Source organism: Tympanuchus pallidicinctus, unplaced genomic scaffold (genome assembly GCF_026119805.1).
Source record: "Tympanuchus pallidicinctus isolate F22 unplaced genomic scaffold, pur_lepc_1.0 scaffold32, whole genome shotgun sequence".
NCBI lineage: Eukaryota > Metazoa > Chordata > Aves > Galliformes > Phasianidae > Tympanuchus > Tympanuchus pallidicinctus.
Genome location: NW_026294750.1, coordinates 3,500,584 through 3,518,950, shown reverse-complemented (window position 1 = coordinate 3,518,950; position 18,367 = coordinate 3,500,584). Strand labels below are relative to the sequence as shown.

The following is an 18,367-nucleotide window of genomic DNA, read 5'->3' as shown; positions in this document are numbered from 1 at the left end:
CTTACACAACTCCTTCAGTGCGCAAATGGTCTCGCCTGGAAAGCCTCAGCTAAATTTGTGCCAGAGGAAAAGAGAAAGAAACTCTTTCCAAAACCATGATTTAAAAAGAAAAACAAAAACACAACCGAAAACATTTACTGTTTTCCATATCGCTTTAGCCAGCGTGGAACATGCTCTGCATTTCTAGATGGTGTTTTGTCCTGGGGGGAGTCAAACAAGGAGCCTGGGAACGAGTTGTGAAAAACACGGCCGGGTTGAGAGCCGTGTCCAGGCCAGGGGAGCCAGAGCTGCCAACTGGATCACAGCCAGGATGGGGCCACCAGAATTGGGATGGGGACACTGCGCTGGGGTGGGGACACAGCATTGGGATGGGGATATGAGGATGGAACCATAGGGACACAACCACTACCTGTGCTGGTGATCTCCAGTGCTGCCCAACCTGGAGCTGTTGGAGAGGGTCCAGAAGAGCCACAAAGATGATCAGGGGGCTGCAGCACCTCCCCTATGGGGACAGGCTGAGGGAGCTGGGCTTGTTCAGCCTGGAGAAAAGAAGGCTGCGGGGTGACCTCATTGCAGCCTTCAGTACCTAAAGGGAGCCTACAAACGGGAGGGGAGTCAACTCTTTGGAAGGGGAGATAACAGCAGGACAAGGGGAAATGGTTTGAAGTTGAGGGAGGGAAGATTGAGGTTGGATGTCAGGGGGAAGTTCTTTACTGTGAGAGTGGTGAGGTGCTGGAACAGCTGCCCAGAGAGGCTGTGATGCCCCGTCCATCCCTGGAGGTGTTCAAGGCCAGGTTGGATGGGGCCCTGGGCAGCCTGGGCTGCTCTGAAATGTGGATGTTGGTGGCCCTGCGTGTGGCAGGGGTTTGGAGCTTCATGATCCTTGAGGTCCCTTCCAGCCCAGGCCATTCTGTGATTCTGGTGGCTTCTCCTCTACTTGGGCAAAAAGGGCCATCAGGTGTTTGACTACAAAACCAGAGCCGTGTTTTTGTTCAAGCTCTGGCACATAGACCTCAGGAATCTTGCTGATTTAGCCCCTGGTTGCCAACCTCGCCTCCCTACCCCCTGTTGCTTGTCAGCTGCAGTGTGTTAATGGCTTTTACACCGATGTTTTGCACTTAATGCTTGCAGCACTTCATCTCCATGGTGCAGAGCTTGGCTGGATGAATTCGAGATGAGACAGTTGAAGAGCTGCATATTTAAATTCCCCTTTGTTTTCTGCTTAAATACCACTATTTATCCAGTGAACTTTTCCCCCTGCTTGCAGCTCGTGTCAGTGAGAGGAGATCAGTGCTTGCTGGGATCTGCAGCACACGTGTTTCCTATCTCCAACCTGTGGGATGTTGGAAATGTTTTGCAGCCCAGAGAAGGGAGACGAGGCTGCTTGGCTCGTGCATCCCCTGTTGAAGCTGACCTGGCTGAATGCTGCCCACCATCTCAGCAGTGATCTTACACAGATCTCAACACAATAATTAGTCTGGCAGCCGTGGTTTATTTTTCCTTCTATATCCATCAATTATTGCTCACACTTATGTTGTTCCAGTGTCTTTCCAGGGCACAAACCAGTTGATTTTTCTTTCCATTTTCCAATGCTGTTGATTGGGCATGGATATCACCTGCTATTGGTGACACTTAAAGACCAAGCACCAACCTCATCCTTCTGTATGCACAACCTTTCAGTGTTTTCTGGCACAGGAAACAAGTAATCTGCATCCTGTACTCAGTCCTGAAGGTTAAAAGCAGCTTTTGTGCCAACTTCATTCTGTAGAAGCCAAGTGCTTCTACCAATTAACTTGTTACAGTTTTGAAGGGGTCTCAAAAAGAAAAAAAGGCAGATGGAGTGACTGTGCTGGCAATATTCACGACTGCCGTGCTGAGGGTGAGAATTTCATAGGGAGTAATGCAAAAACGTGCTAGGAAATGTGCAAAGGCAGCACTGCTGAGGAATGCTGGGTGGTGTTTCCCTGCGAGCCCCGAGCAAAGGCTGCTGCTTGGGGGTAATGAATAAAGTGTGAATTTGATGCTGTAACGGGTGATGCCGTGCTGTGTGTCGTTGAAGGCTGTCAGAGCTTTGGGGCTGGGGACAGATGGTGGGAATGGGGCCAGCACAGCGTTGTGGGTGGGTGGGAGGTGTGTAGACCACCGACTCCACCTCACCAGCTGTTGCTATGGGGGGAAAAAGTATCTAAAATATTATCATGAAGGAGGAAGGAGGAGTGAAGGAACCTGCAGGAAATGGGCATCCCAAGTGGGATCTGGAATGGGCCAAGAGGTTTTATTGGAAGTGCCCACCCGAAACCCAGCCTGGGTAGAGAGGGGATTTTCCTTGAGATAATGGGCTGAAAAGGTGGACTTCTGATATTGAGTTTGCCCTTCTTGGAAAATCATTACAAGACACTTCACCTTTTTCTGTTCTATTCTATAGGCGTAACTTTCGTGGAGGGTTTATAAAGCCATGGCAGGCAGGTGATGGAGCTCAGGTTCCCTGCCAAGAGCTCAGTTACATCTCAATAGTGGCTGAGGGAGCACAGAGGAGAGCTAAAGATTCCCCTCCTGTGATTCCCTACCTGTAATCAGGATCCACACGTGCACAGGGCAAGGAAAACGGCTTACCCAGCAAAAGAAATTGCAGTGCTCCTGAGAGAGGCAGACTTGGCCTTTCAAGCAGCCTTCCAGATAACTTTATTTGTGTGTTTATGTAAGATTTTAGAGAATTGCTGTGTCTTTTTGGGTCCCCTCTCCTTTTTTCTCCACACTGTTCTGTGTTGTAGTGCTGTCTAAAGGCTGTACATCAGAGAGCTCAGGGATGAAATGTCAGATTTGTTGCTGCTTTGCTCTGTCACCACTGTTGAAGAGCCTGGGGTTTGAAATTAAATGTCAAAGGCGCTTTGCAGAACATGGAAACCAGATGTGCTCCTTTCCCACGTGTCTGAGAAAGACAGAGCAGCTTCATTACCTACACTGATTCTTTCAGGGAGATTTATGTTGGGAATGGAGCTGAGACCCAGTGCAATGACATGGTCCCAGTGAGTCGTGCTCTGTGCAGCTTGTGTCTCTGGACCCCCCTGGGCGATGGATGGATGGATGGATGGATGGATGGATGGATGGATGGATGGATGGATGGATGGATGGATGGATGGATGGATGGCCCACACACCATGGCTGACTGTAAGGTGATACCACAGCTTGAGGGCCCTCAGCTGAGCTGGTGCCTGTAAATACAGCTCACTTACAGGATTAATCATCAGCAGGTGTGTTCCCATCTTGTTGGTGACACCTGCGTGTGATCCAGTTACAGACCTTGCAGATGGAGACAGAAGATACACGTGGAGGTGGCTTGGGTGAGAAGACTGCTCCTAAGGCTGGTGATTCCAGTGCTGTTGGGGACTTGTAGGTTAGCTGTCCTGAGCTGAAGGGAGCATGGGGATGGTGTCCTGCATATTAGGAACAAAATTGTGCCTTTCCTGGATGGTTCCACTGTGACTGGCCTGGTGATGCTCTAAGGGCAGCAGAAGGAACCATCTCAGGATCAGAGAGCAGGGAAGGGATAGAAACTTTCTGCTCAGGATATGGGAGCCTCTGAAGGAATAATGTTGGAGTTGCCCAGGAAATGCAAGTCTTTCGTAGCAGAAGAACAGCTACTAATTTAGCAATAAGTTATAGGCTTGAAAAAGTTTTCTTCCTTAAGTGTAGGTGGATACGGTACCAACAAAAAGAATGCTTTGATGAAATTAAAGCCTTAGTGCTCAAGTCCTTCTCCACCTTTGAATGCTGTAATTTCCAGCAGGGAATGGGCAGCACTGAGTAAAACCCTCTTTGAGTGCATCCTGAGCTGCAGCCATCGCTGCAAACAGATCCCAAGCCTGCAGGGCTCAAGGAATGAATGTGAATCTTTCTGTGGTTTAGGGCTGAAAAGCTACACTGGGTACGTCTGCCTCCCCCCCCTGGAATTCAGGGTTTGCCTGTGCTGATGTGGGGTCTCTGGACTGGGGCTGGAGGGGAATGGAAGGGTTGATATCTTCTTCCCAGGCTCCTCAGTCATCCCAAGTGCCCAGGACCTATGAGAGGTAACATGAGATGCAAACACCAATTCTCCAATTCATTTAGCTACTAGAGTGGTTTCCTGGTGTAGAAGCAGTCAGGGGTTTTTTAACCCCTGGGCATCAGCACGCGGCCGATCATCGTGCTTTGCTTCATTAACCTTTTTCTTCTGTGCAAAGAGAGAACCCTTCTTGTGGTGTCAGGGCGTGCATGTTTGTGCCAAATTGCATCATGTCACTGGCTGCTGCCATGCGGCAGAGCAGGACAGCTTAACCTGAGCGACACTGCATGGGGGCAGCTACCACGGCACGTCCTGGGATGGCTTTATTTATTCCTCAAGGGATGCTGTGGGCTCGGGGAAATCCCTTAGCATGGTCAAGTCTGAGCTGATGGGGGCCTGAGGGTCCCTTATCCACCTGTGTGACCAAACACAGGCTTGAGCACATGATGCAGACCCCCCAGATCCCTGTGCTTCTGGATACTGGGCAGACTTATGTGAGCCAGAAGGGAATAGGCAGATTTTCCCAAGTGCTTGCTATTTATAGCTATTGCTGGGTGATTAGCAGTTGGCTAATCGCTCGGGGACAGATGCTGTCATCCCTTGGATGGGTGGCCAAGGGACACAGCAGGGTAGATGTTAATGGTGTGTCCCCTGTTGCTCTGCCATGCATCTCCTGAGCAGCGTGGGATGGAGAGCCCTGGAAAGGAGCTTTGCTGTGCGTGGGGGGGGGGATGAGAGCTCATAGGTCTCAGGTTCTCTCCTGAGGACATGGTTAGTGGGCATGGTGGTGATGGGTTGACAGTTGGACTTGATCTCAGGGGTCTTTTCCAACCTCGGTGAAGGCTCTTTCCTGAAGCTTGCAGGGAGGTTGGCATTGCCACTGGTTGGGTTTGCACATGGAGCTGCTCCACTGAGACATAACGCCCCAGCCTGGCTCCCACAGGCACCAACACAAGGTTTGGTGCTCAGAGCCTCTGCCTTTTTGTCTCAGCTGCCCCATCTTCCCTACCCATCCCCACAGGCTGGCAGCCCAAGGCTCAGCCCATGCAACAGCGATGCCCTGGAGCACCTTTGCTTTCTACTAAGGGCAGCTCCTCAGAGCTCTCTATTCCTGCTGGTGACAGGATCAGCTGCTGCCCCACACCACGCTGGTGGTGCTGGCAAAGGCCACATCATCATCATCCACAGACAGCTTCGCACCTTCACGTTTTTTCTCCACTCTCAATGACAGCTTTGTAAAGGTTAAACTCTATTTTCTGATTAAATTCAGTGCTCTGGTGTTACAGGCTTATTTCCCACCCACACCATATCTCATGCATGACCTTGGGGTAACACTTAACCTCCCTGGACTCGAGTCACTCTCTGTAATAGAACTACAGTATTTTCTTACATTACCAAAAGGACAGGATGATGAATTAATTCACGCTTATGTAGCGCTGAGATACGCATCGTGATAGATAAAGAACATCTCCCTGGAGTCATCCATGCTTTCAGCAGCCCTACATGAGAATGAATTACCTTCTGAATTCTCTATGCAATGCCATGTTTGCTTCCACAGGGTCCTGAGGGTACCTGGCAGGTTGCAGGGTGGATTTTGCCACCTGGGACAAAGGCTCTAAACAATGGGAGATGGGGGATTTACAGCCTGGAAGGCAGCAATCTGGAAACCCACCCAATATATGGTAGGGGGAACGAAGCAGGAGCAGGTCCTGGGAAAATGGGTTCTTCAGTCGCTGCTGGGGAATCACATGCATGTATTCCCCCTAAATCAATGTTTTTCATTATCTGAAATGAAAAGAGCTTTCATTTGTGGAAACGTTGCTCTGTGCTTTTCAATCAGTTTTAATTAAGCGACTGAGATGCGTTAAATTGTGCTGGAGGAATCTTCTTGGGAACACTGGCTGCTCGAGTTTTACTGCTCCTCTTACAACCATAAATAGGGATAAATGCCTAATTGCTACTGAGAGTGTTCTGCTGGACCTAATGAGCTGATCACAAACAATCCTTCATTGTGGAATAATTTAATTGGATTTGACTCCAGCCAGAGATCCCTGTGCCTCACAGTGCTGGGCTGGGGGTCGGCAGGGAAGGAGTTGGTTTCCATTGCTGCTCAGAAAGGTCCCATCTCATTATCTCTAGCCCTTCCATGTGGTTGTTTGTACCCAGGGGAAATTCCCCAGCTCTGCCTTTCTCCAGAGGAGAGCAAAGCACAGCAGTGCAGTGAGGCTGGGACTCCTGGAGTGGGGAAGGCATTGGTGTGCTGTGGGGATGTGGCTTGGGAATGCCTCCCACAGCCAGGGCTTGGCCAGAGCAGGGTCAGGCTGCCATCACAGAGCCCTTGAGGAGCTGTGCTATTGCCCACGGTGAATCTGTTCTGTGATGGGATCATCGCCCTCACATCTTCACTGAGAATTTTGAGTGGTTTATGAATGAAGTGCTTGGTTATGTTGTGTGTTTTAATTATGGATGTATGAGCGTTGTCTTTCCATCAGCAGAAACTTGAGAGCGTGAAGCTCTCTGCAGAACAAACAGGGAAATGAGCAGCGATGGCACCTGGGCAGGTTTGGTTTCAGCAGCACCCAACTTCCCAGCACAGCTAGTGGGAATGCAGGCAAATTGCAGCCATCTGGTGGGGAACTGCCCCTGCTGATGGGGGACAGCAGAGCTCCACAGAGCCACGTTGGTCTCTGCTGGGCTGCATTAGCACCCGACAGCCCAATTCTCTGCACCTCCTCTTGAATCCGTGCAACCCTTGGGCAGTTGCTTAACTGCTGCGCTGTTATTCCAGATTTGGCTCATTTTGCTATGGAAAGCACAATTCCTCTCTAAGCCTTCAGCTCCCATCCTGGTCCAGCTGCTCCCACCAGCTGTGTTCTCAGCCCTGGAATGAATTGCCCCATCAGTTTATCCACCATCCCCTGGAGTGCGTCAAATTTTTGCCTTCTTGCTTTGAACTCTTTCCCTCTGCCTGCGAAGAGGAACAACCTTCAGTTTCACAGGCCCTGCCCTGGGGTTCATTATCCTTTTCCTCAGTGAAAGATGTTCACACAACATCTGAAGGAGGTCTAGAGCAAGATCAGGGATACATTTCCCAACCCAGACTAACAGCTTGAGAGCAGGACATTAGGGAAATGCAAAGCAGCAAGTTGAAAAGCCCTTCTGAACCATGAAGGAGTATTGGGGTAAAAAGCATCTGAGTCCATCCTGCTGCTGCCTTGCCTGTAGCTAGGGGAAAGCAAAGCTGGGACCTGGATTTCCCCATCCTCTTCTACAGCAGCATCACTGGATGAGAGCTGTGTTCCAACTCGGGTATCTCCCATTGTCAGACACTCTCAGGAACATCCCCAGACACCCATTGCTATGGGCCCCATCCCTCTGTGCTGGGACAGTTCCCCTACTGCCCACATTCCCAACAGTGCAGGCTCTGTTCTGCAGCTCCCAACCCCAGCAGCCCACCTACACACATGGGCACGGTGACAAATTTTGTGCTGCTGCACCCACAGCTGCCCTGGAACGAGCCTGGCTGTTGCTCCCCTAAAGGCAGGGATGATCTTTGGGCGTGCTTTGTTGTGAGTTTTGTTATTTGTTCGTGTTTCTTTGGATTAGCAGTGCTGACAATGCTCTGCGTGGATGCAAGGTCACACGTGCCATACAGGCTGTCCTCCCTGAGCCATTCTCACGTGGTCCCCGCTTTGCTCCCACGTTGCTCTTCCTTTGGTCTAGATCAGCTGAGTCCCCATGGCTCCCATCCCCTCAGTGCAGCACTGCTGCAAATCTCCCTTCTGATTCACACAGCCCTTGTTTTTCCAGTCCAAGCACACGTGGCGATGGCTGGGATGTGTCCATCAGTTGGATGCACAGCTGCCTGCTTTGTATACTCCATATAACCAGTGCTTGGACTCAGTTATAGATTCCTATAATGGCTTAGGTTGGAAGGGACTTTAAGTCCTGTTTGCATTTCCATTTAATGCACACATGTATGTAGACATCTCCCAAGCCTCTGCCAGGATCCTTCTCCTTCGTGTCACAGACACTGCTTTCACTGTGGCTGACCTCAAAGCAGCACATAGAGGTATTCAAGTGCCTGTTGCCTTACACAACAGAAGGAAGGAAGGAAGTTTTAAAGCATTTTGTGCTGTTTCTTTATGTGAAACACCAGTATGTGAGCATAGGAAGGATGCTACAAATCTCAGCCTTGCTAAATATCCGGTTGCAGTATTGGCTGATTTAGTTAGTAAGTCAAACTATTGCTTAGTAACAGAGAGGCATAAAACCAGCTTATCCATTACTCACTTTAAGCTGAAACTGGAGAAATGAAGCTCTCTAAATAATGAAGACCACAGATCACAGTGATATCTTCCCTTAGACAGAAAGCTAAAGAAGTAATTTGAAAGGCTTCGTTCAGCACGACCTGCTCCCTGAGGGCTGTGGAAATCCTGGACATAACTTTAATTACTGACCCGGTCCTATAATTATTTTGTCCTTCAACTGTTTTTATTGCAGTGACTGGATTGGAAAATCCTTTGAATGAGCAAAAAAAAAAAGAGATCAAAGTAGAACTCCCCTCTGAGCCCCTTTGCAACCCATAATTTGGTGTAACGGGGACGCAGAGGGCTGGTGACTTTGCTTGGGCTTCAGCCCAGGGATGGGGATGTGTTCTGGGCTCTCATTTGGACCATCCTTGAGATTCAGATGTGTGCAGAGGGTCAGGAATGCTTCACGGTAAATCTTTAGGGCTGAACATCTTGCTGTTAACACTTCAGAAATCTCAGGCTGCATATTTGGTCTGGGAAGGATGCACAGGGTCCTCCTTACCCATCCCTTCTTATTGAATAACCGTGATGTCTTCCAGACATCTCTATGATTCCAGGGTGCATTGCAGGAGCAGCATCTCCTTTAGGGAGGGCAAAACCCTGCAAGGATGACAAAACACTGCCCATTCTCCATAGGGGCAATGGGAAAAACGTTCTCAGGAGCTGCCTTGCACTGGCTGTGCCCCTGCCTGGGGTGCAGGAGAGCTGTGCAGGCCATGTGTCAGGGCTGTCAGCTGGCTGACAGCTGTCAGCTTGGCTCCCTGCAGTACCTGTCACCGGCTTCTGTCTGTTGTCCTGAGCCCCCTTCCTCCCACATCAGCCTCATTGGGGCTCAGCAGCAGCAGCCCAAGCTGGACTGATTTATATTTCATGACCCAGGTTCTCCTTGCTTGCCAAATGGCCTCTGTGCTGCTCTCCTGTCTGTGCCGTCCCTGCACAGTGCAGGGCTGCACAGAGATGGGAAGGAGCAGCGCTGGGGATTTTCCACTGTTTGCTGCCCTGGCGTTGTTTCTGCTCTCAGCTGAGAGCTGTCTGGATGTCTGCTGCCCGGCTGTTATAGCTCTATTACAGACAGAGCTGTAACTCAGCTGTGATGCCACCTCTGTGGTGCAGCAGCCTTTCTACGGGGAATTTTATTGTACAGATAAGATAATTCATCCTCCTTTCTACTCTCTTTTAATCTGCAGTTTGTCTGTGGGCTTATTAACAGCAAAATCAAATGGATGTCTATGAAAACTCCAAGCGATGTGCTGCCAGTCCCTGCAGGCTCCTGGATGTGTGCAGGGGTGAAGGCATCATCCCATTGCCTGACCCCACACAGCCTCGGAGCCCCGTTGCCTCCTGGAAAATAGAGGCAAAGCAGCTCACAAAGAGATGCTGCATTTGTGGTCTGCTCTCGTCTGTCCAAAAATATTCCCATAGTGTGTAGCAGGCAGTGCTCTTTTGGGAAGGGGAATGGCCATCAGCAGTGCTGGAGCACCTTTTGGGCTCCCGTTGGCTCTGCAGTTCTTCCTTCAGTGGAATTCAACTCTTTGTTTTCAGACCAGAATGAAAGCTGGGTTTTACTGTTTGTTCGGTCTCGTGCATGAAATTCAGCTATGAGCTTCCTGACTCCTGGGCAACATCATCTGGTGCCTGTTTCGTCTGGTTTAGAGGCTTGCACCCCGGTGGGATGGTTGGTAGGAGGTGATCTTTGAGGTCCTTTCCAACCCAATCATGCTATGATTCCGTGGTTCTGCATTTCTATGGTTCTGTGAAACAGCAAACCATCCTTCTGATTTTCTCCTGCGGGGCCCACATGGTTCAGCATTCACTTCTCAGGGCAATTTTCCAACATTCCTTGGGGAGAACTCAACAGAACTCTGGGGTTTGAGCACAGGTAACCACAAAGACTGAACAAAAAATGCCTTGGAAGGAGAGCGACCATGGGCTGAGTACTGGAAACGCGGCCTGGAAAATAATTCTGGCACCATTAACACCCTTTGTCCCTCTGTACAAATATTTTCAGATTGCAGACTCTCTGTCCCAGGAAGAGAAATGCAGGACATAGCAGTGCTGACCTCTGGCTTTTTGTGTTTTGCAGCTGAGGACCCAACAGCCATCAGCTCTCCTGGGGGGAGCAGGTGAGGTCATAGCATTATCCTGACATCCAAAATGGTCCTGCACAGCCACCAGCTCACCTGTGCAGGGATTGCATTTGCTCTGTGCCTCCAACACCTCATCAACGCCATCGAAGTCCCTCTGGATTGTAAGTTCTGATTTACTCCTTCTAAATCTGGGCACGGGTGGGGATGGGCTGATGGTTGGGTTGTATGATCTCAGTGGTCTTTTCCAAGGCCTGTGATTCTATGGTTTCCTGCTTGAAGGGCTGCGGAGGCAGAGTGAAGAGATACGCACACCAGGCATCTCTCCTGCTCCAACCAAACATTTAGGAGATTTTTCTTTTTAAGTCACTTTTTAAGTCATTTCATTCAGAAATCCACCTGAATTGCTGACTCGAAAGCTGAGCAAAGGACTTGCAGCCACTGATCAAAAAGGGGCAGAACACCAAGCTGGTAGAGAAGCCCATCCCCAGCAAACCTTTAGCCTACAGACTTAAAGTGGAGCATCCTACAGTTTTTGTCTCTATTGGGACTTTTGGTTAAACATGAGACACGAGTTATGTTTTATTATGTTTTATTCAGAGAGTTTGAGGATATGGAGTGAGGAGGAAGGGGACAAGGGGTGTTGTTTCTGCTAAGCAGCATCTTCAGGCTGGTGTCTGGGAAATGTGTGGCTCGTTTGGGTGTGCTTGGGATGAAGGTTTGTACTGAGAGCAAGCTGCTAAGTCATGGCTCAGAGGCTCTGTTCCAGCTACTCGTCTGGATACCAGTTTCATAATTTCTCAGTGTCCCAGCTTCCTCCTGTAGAGGCTGTTAATAATAATCAGCCTGTAACTGCAGGGAATCTATTCTGACAGTGCAATGTACAGAAATCCTCCGGCGAGCGGTGCATTAGTGGAAAAAGCACTGCTTTGTGCTGCTGTCTGTAGTCAGGCTGAAGCACCAGGGTTCTTTGGAAACAACGTGAAGAGAGAGAGTGGGAAATCTCTGGTTTGCTGAGGGGAAAGTAAATACTTGTGCGACTGAAAGCTTGAGGTGGGGGTCCCATGCAATCTCTTATCTGTGCAAGACTTAAGTGTGAGTTCGTGCTCTACTCCGTTCCAAATGATTGTGGATGAACATAATTTTGTTCCCTAGGGTCAGCCCTTGGCAATTTTGTTCCCAACTTGGGAATTTGACAAGATGAACACAGCTTGGATGTGCAGGCAGTCAGTACATAGATGGGAGCCATTGGGCATGACTGAGTAGGTCTGCAAACAGCAGTCTTCTGCTCCTTCTTGTGCTTTTCTGTCAAAAAAGAGTGATTTTGATGCTTATGTGTAATATGAGCTTAGAAAAGTAAGGGAAATGCTGACAGCTGGTGGAGAACTGCTGAAGGCAGCCTGTCTTTGCAACTCACCGCTTCTTCAGTCACCTCCCTGCTGCACAGCATGGACTCACAGCAGAGCATCATCACCTCCAGCACTGGAGATGCTGGAGGATATAAATATCTATCTATATATGGGATAGATACCTATATATCTACATATGGGATATAGATATTGGTACACTAGAGTTCATTTCATGCCCTCTTTGGACCCCCCCACCCCTCCCAGAGGCTGCACATTGTTAGCAGCTAACAATGACTTGGACTCAGTGGTCCTTATGGGTCTCTTCCAACTCAGGATATTCTATCATTCCATCATTTTCTGAGTGCTCACCAGTGTTTCCTGCTATATAACTGTAAGTAGGTGGATTAGAACATGCTGGAATTGTTAAACCAGTCGTATGTAGGATTTGCAGACTCTGCAATAACAGTGTTTTGTTTTCATGTTTGTGTGCATAATGTGTGTTTATCGGGGTTAGCCCCTCGATTAACCCTTCTTTCTTCTTTTTCATTACGCTTGCACTTTGGAAATAACAGCAAGTATTCAGAGTGAATGTAAGTGCTGCCTTCTATGTGAACATGGTGGTGTCCTCTGCATGTCCAAAATGGCAGGAGGGGTTGGGTCTGGTGCCAGCTGTGCTTTGGTGCAAGGTATATGTGGTGCACAGGGCTGGTGACAAATAGCATGCGCTCCATGCTTGCTTGTGGTTTTGGAAGTCTTTGGACCACAAACTGGGAAAGGTGTCAGAATCCTGGTGAGATCTGCTGCAGGAGAGCAGAGAGAGGCTTCTCCCTCTCACGCAGCTCATCTCACTGCTGCCATTTGCTTTGCAGTGCCTCAGCCCCCCACCATCACCAAGCAGTCTGTGAAGGACTACATCGTTGACCCCCGAGACAACATCTTCATCGAATGTGAAGCCAAAGGGAATCCTGTTCCCACGTAAGTGCCCCGGAATTGCTCCTGTACTGGAGCTGTGTGGTTTGTTAGCACTGGTTCTGAAGGTGCTGGCATTTCTGGGCACAGCAGATCTCAGTTGGCCACACTGTCCCCAAAACCAGCGCCATAGATGCCAGTTGCCACTTGCATAACCCAACTAAGGCTCTTTCCAGGGAAATACAGCCCACAGTCACCTCACAAATCTCTCTGCCACCCTGACAGCTTTTCCTGGACACGGAACGGGAAGTTCTTCAACGTGGCAAAGGACCCCAAGGTGTCCATGAGGAGGCGGTCGGGGACGTTGGTCATTGATTTCCATGGAGGTGGGCGGCCAGACGACTACGAGGGCGAATACCAGTGCTTCGCCAGGAACGATTTTGGCACTGCACTGTCCAGCAAAATCCACCTCCAGGTGTCCAGTGAGTAAGCACAGTTGTGTGGGGTGAGCAGCAGAAATCAGACTCAGGAAGTTCCACGGTTCTATGGATGCTTTGTAGTAAAAGCACAGATAGAATCCAGTGGTCAGACATCCCAGCCTGCTTCGTGGTCTTTTCAGGTCACTTCCAACCCTGTGATTCTGTCATCCGTTGCCTGTGTCAAGATCATAGAATCATTAAGGCTGGAAAGGATTTCTAGGATCACCGAGTCCAACCCCAAGCCATCCCTGCTGTGCCCACTACCCATGACCCTCAGTGCCACATCTCCACAGCTATTGACCCCCTCCAGGGATGGTGAATCCACCACCTCCTTGGGCAGCCTGCGCCAGTGCCTGACCACTCTTCCTGATATCCTACCCCCCTTCCCCCCTAGCTACAAACTCCTTACAGGGAACTGTAGAGAGAGATGAGGTCTCACCTGAACCTCCTCTTCTCCAGACTGAACCATCCCAGTTCTCTCAGCTGCTCCCCATAAGACTTGCACACACAGAAATAAGGCTTCCCTCTCTCTGCATTGAGGCCATTCCATTGAAACCAGGCCAGGTCCGGTGGGAAGGGAGGAGATCTTCAGAGTGAATACCTACCTTCCTCATGCAGTGCTGTGATTCTCGTGGCAGGATCTCCCCTGTGGCCCAAGGAGAAGGTGGATGTCATTGAGGTTGACGAAGGTTCTCCACTCAGCCTGCAGTGCAACCCGCCTCCTGGTCTGCCTCCTCCTGTCATCTTCTGGATGAGCAGCTGTGAGTTGGGGAAACCCTTTCCACCATGAACCCTCACTCCCTTCAAGCACCTGCAGTGTTAGTTTGAAATAAATACGTTTGGAGTCATCGTTGCCAGTTCACAGCTTGGTGGTACCAACGCATGGTTTAAGTTGGGAGTTGCTTTTTGCCTTCACGTGTTCAGGAGGTCCTGGTTAACTGAATGCCTGTTCCCTTGCAGCCATGGAGCCCATCCACCAGGACAAGCGTGTCTCCCAGGGCCAGAACGGTGACCTGTACTTCTCCAATGTCATGCTGCAGGATGCTCAGACTGACTACAGCTGCAATGCACGATTCCACTTCACCCACACCATCCAGCAGAAAAATCCCTACACCCTCAAGGTGAAAACCAGTAAGTGTCATGGTTGTCAGCCAGGATGGAGCTCTGCCAACCTCTTGGGTAGGGTTCTCCTTTCAGTCTTTGACAGCTCTGAGTCCTACCAAAGAAAAGAGTGTCTTCCCTCGTTTTGATCAGGATAGAAGTCCGGTTAAGAACTGATGGGACTCAGACTGACTCCATGGCTTGTTCCCTTGCAGTGCCTCAGGGCTGCAGAGATTGCTCAGTGTGGGTACTGCTGAGTTTCTGAGATGGACATGGATGGTGTATTCCCTCCATCCTTAGGGAGAAATGCAATAACAAGTGATTTTTCCCTAATTTGGATGGCTGGAGATAGCCGTGTTTTGCTCCAGGTTTAGGTTTATGGGGACGCCCTATGGTGCTGCATGGGGGGGACTGAGTGTTTGTTCATTGCTGATCAACAAGTCTTGGGGTTCACCATGACCAGGAGCTGATGAACAGTTCTGGGAGGTGGGAGCAGGGGGAGCAGAGCCTCAGGGGCCTGGGGACACTGGCTCCCAATTCCTGGCACCAGGAGCTTCATCTGTTGCTTAATAGGAGGTAACACTATTAAAGCGTTCTGATACCTGGCACTGAGGTGTGATGTGAGCAGCAGGCTGGGCTTGGAGCATTCTGCACTTCTGGTGTAACACCTTCTCCTTGTGCAAAGCACGAGAAGTAGCAAAGCAAATACTACAAATGGGCACTTTTCTAATGGTGAGGAAGGTGTACATGTAACTCGCTCCGGTTACTTGTTATCTGGTTGAGAACCTGGCTGAATAATGCCAAAATTTGCCTCGTACTGAAGGACTGAGCCCTGAATGAGCTCAGGCTCAAAGTGGAGAGCGAAAAACCTGTGTTCATTTGGGTCTCAGACGTTTTCAGCCTGGTATATTGGTCCAGCTCCAGAAAAAGAAGTGAAAGAAATCCTGGAAGGATTTCCTGTGGAGCATCTCTGCTGTGTCTTGGGCCCCAGGCTGTGCCCTGGGTGTTCTCTGTTTTGCTCATTACCCAGTGGAGCTCTGTTGGCAATTAGTGGCTGTGCTCGCCTAGGTGTCAGCAATTGTCAGTGAGGGAGAGCGGTGTGTTATGAGGAGCTGCTGTTTTTGCATATAACACAATTTGCTTCAATTACCTGGGAATTGAAAGGGGTTTTTACAGCAGATTATGCTCTTAAAGCTTAATTGTTGTTATCGTTTTTATTTGTTCGCCCTCTCCATGCCTTTCTGCATCATTACACTGCTGCCTCGGTGCATCCAGCCCATTCTTTGTGCTGGAAAGAAATAGCAGGAGCACGCTTATTTCACAGTTAACTGAGAGAAAAAAATATATTTTCTTCCCAAATTGAATTAATTCTTGCCAACGTTGCCTTTATACCAAAGGAAAAACACTTGGAGGAAACGTTTATGATCAAGTTAGGTGATATTTATCACGCGTTTATTTGTCTCTCCATCTCGTAGGAGGAAAGCAATCTTCTCTTCCCCTCCCGCACCACTGTGCTCTGTTGCTGTTTGTCTCCTAAGGCTCCGAGCACCTCTGTTTGCTTCTGTGCTCCCTGGTCCCCATGTAGCCCCATCCCTGTTTTCCACCGCTGCTTTGTGCCGCTCGGTATGCTCACGGTCTTTTGTTTATTGCAGAGAAACCCCATAACGAAACGTCCTTACGAAATCACACTGACATGTACAGTGGTGAGTCAACAGCAGCTTCTGGAGACCTTCACGTTTGTAACCCCCTGTGCCTAACCTGACTGATCCTGTGCTAACCCAGCGTGGGCTGCGTCGGCAGCATCCCCGTATGCACAGCCCCGATGTGTGCGTGTGGTCCTTTCTGTGCTTCGTCCCCCCCAAACGTCACCAAAAGTGGGCTGGGAACAGCCCAGCAGCCCAAATCCCCTCCGAGTTTTGACATCTTAAAAATGATCGAGGGCTAAGCTAATTAATTGGATACACCGAGCTCAGCTCCGGAGATATTTGGCTTAATAGGATCAGGGCTAAGTGGGAAAGCTGGTGGTTGGCTCCACTGCCTCGTCCTCCTGACTGAGATACAAGAGCCACCATCCCTCTTTGTCTGCATTCAGAATGAGCACCTACTGTGCTTGCAGCCAAGCGTGGGCACTGACCATTAGGAGGAAGAATCCAAATATTTGGTTTTCCCAGCCATTTGTTTCTCTGTGGCACGGTTATACCTGTGCTGAGTGCTTTTCCACTTACCCCAGCAGGGAGGCTGTCCCTGGAGGCTATGTGATCAACACATCCCAAAGCCATAGAATCCTTAAGGTTGGAAAAGACCTCTAAGATCACCAAGCCCAACCATCAACCCATCCCCAACATGCTCACTAGCCATATCCCATCAGCTCTTGTTCTGGCACATGAGCTCACAGCTCCTGTGAGGAGCTGGGAGGTGTTGGGGAGGTGATGGGGTGGGTCTGCATGGGGGAATGGAGCACGCTGCTGGGAGCATCCCCAGGAACCAGTGGGCTTTCCTCTCTGCCCATCTGCCATTTCTTCCCTTCTGTGCCACGTGAATGTGTTCAGGTGGTGCTTAGCAGCTATTGGCCTCTTGGTTTTTGTCTCTGCTTGAAGCACGTGCTTTGCCTGGGAGCAAGGCCCAAGTTCTTGCTGCCTCCAAAAGGTTGAGATTAGCCAGATCTTACATTGCAATGTCCTTTTTTTTTTTTTTTGCAAAACATGGGGATTTCTCCCTTACTCCTCACATATTTCTGCAATGGGGCAACGTTCCCTGCTGAGCTGGGGTTTGGGTGAGAGGTTCCTCTGGAAGATCTGAGCGTGAAGCATAACTGGAGGAAGTGGGGACAGCAAATGGGCTGGGCATGGTCTGCAACACTCACAGAAATGGCTGTGAAACAAGCAAAATTAACATCAGTGTGAATTCCATAAACAGAATGACGCCTCAGTGAGAGGCACGTGGGAGGAGATGCCTTCCTGGTGGGCACATGGCGGTGGGATCTCCTCTAAACACAACATGCAGCTCCTCCAAGCACAGAGCAGCGTGGATGGTTGTGTTGTGGAAGGAATGCCTTCATGTTCTGGTGTCTGCAGTCCTCGTGGGTTGGGAGGGGGTGCCTTCATCTCCTGCTGCGTTGGTGTGTTCAGGGAAAAGGGAGGTGGATGTCAGCCAGGGAGATAAAAGGTCTAGAATGATTAATTGGGAATTTCATTAGCTGAAGTTCATCACCTTCTTATGGAAATGAAAATCTTTTGTCCTTTTTCATTTGTGCTGTTTTGGCAAATCTGTGGGATGTTGTCAGGCGGGCAAGCGGGGCAGGAGGCGAGAGATGGATGTGTTGGGATGCACATATTTCTATCATTGCCTTTAGCAGAAACAATCTGCGGGTTGATGCACAACCTGATGTGCTGTCAGGTCGGGATGTTGGGGAGGGGACACTGGCAGTTTCTGGAATATCCCTTCTGCAGCTGAATGGGTCCAATTCCACAGAGGTGGGATCAGTAGTGGTAACATATTAGAAGCAGAGCACATTCTTGAGCTCTGCTTCCAGTGAATAGCCGTAGAATGTATTCTTGCAGTCAGTTCCACCCATGTGGAGGAGTGAGACGTTGCTGTTTAACAGCTTCCAGCTGTAGTGCCATGAGATCAGAGCTGGAACTTCTGCCCCAGATCATTGCAGGCCTCTTCCCATTAGAAATAGCAAAATATTTACTTAAAGTGCTGTGCTAAGGCAAAGCTTATCAGCTAAGCAGTGTTGTCATTAGGTTTATTAAACAAGTGGATAGCATACTAATTTATCTCCCTTATGTTTTAATGTTCATCATTAATATACGGCTCGTAAAATTTGGCTTGCGCTGCTGCTTATCTCTTCTCGTTGTGCCCCAAGCAAATGGTTCGTGGCAGGACTGAGGCATATGGCCCATTCACATGGGCTACATGTTGCTGGCAGATAAAAGCCAATATTCACTCATAAAATGATTGATAAACACAGACCTGAAACCTCAGCACTGATCTGCAGGGCATTACATGGGCGGTGATCCTAACCAGGAAAACCAGCATCTCCGAAGCAGGCGAGCAAACAGCAGCACGCCTGCCCCTGGTAATCCAT

At 49.5% G+C, this 18,367-nt stretch overlaps 1 protein-coding gene across 1 annotated transcript in view; it reads left to right on the top strand.

The window, feature by feature from the left end:
- The window catches only part of NFASC (neurofascin), an 80,302-nt gene that overhangs the window by 22,534 nt on the left and 39,401 nt on the right, over positions 1–18,367 (top strand). Inside the window, exons 3-9 of the mRNA XM_052698523.1 lie at positions 10,439–10,603; positions 12,361–12,378; positions 12,658–12,763; positions 12,983–13,179; positions 13,815–13,937; positions 14,137–14,307; positions 15,930–15,980. Coding sequence (XP_052554483.1) covers positions 10,510–10,603; positions 12,361–12,378; positions 12,658–12,763; positions 12,983–13,179; positions 13,815–13,937; positions 14,137–14,307; positions 15,930–15,980 — 760 coding nt within the window. The 5' untranslated portion in view covers positions 10,439–10,509. The remainder of the gene's footprint in view (positions 1–10,438; positions 10,604–12,360; positions 12,379–12,657; positions 12,764–12,982; positions 13,180–13,814; positions 13,938–14,136; positions 14,308–15,929; positions 15,981–18,367) is intronic.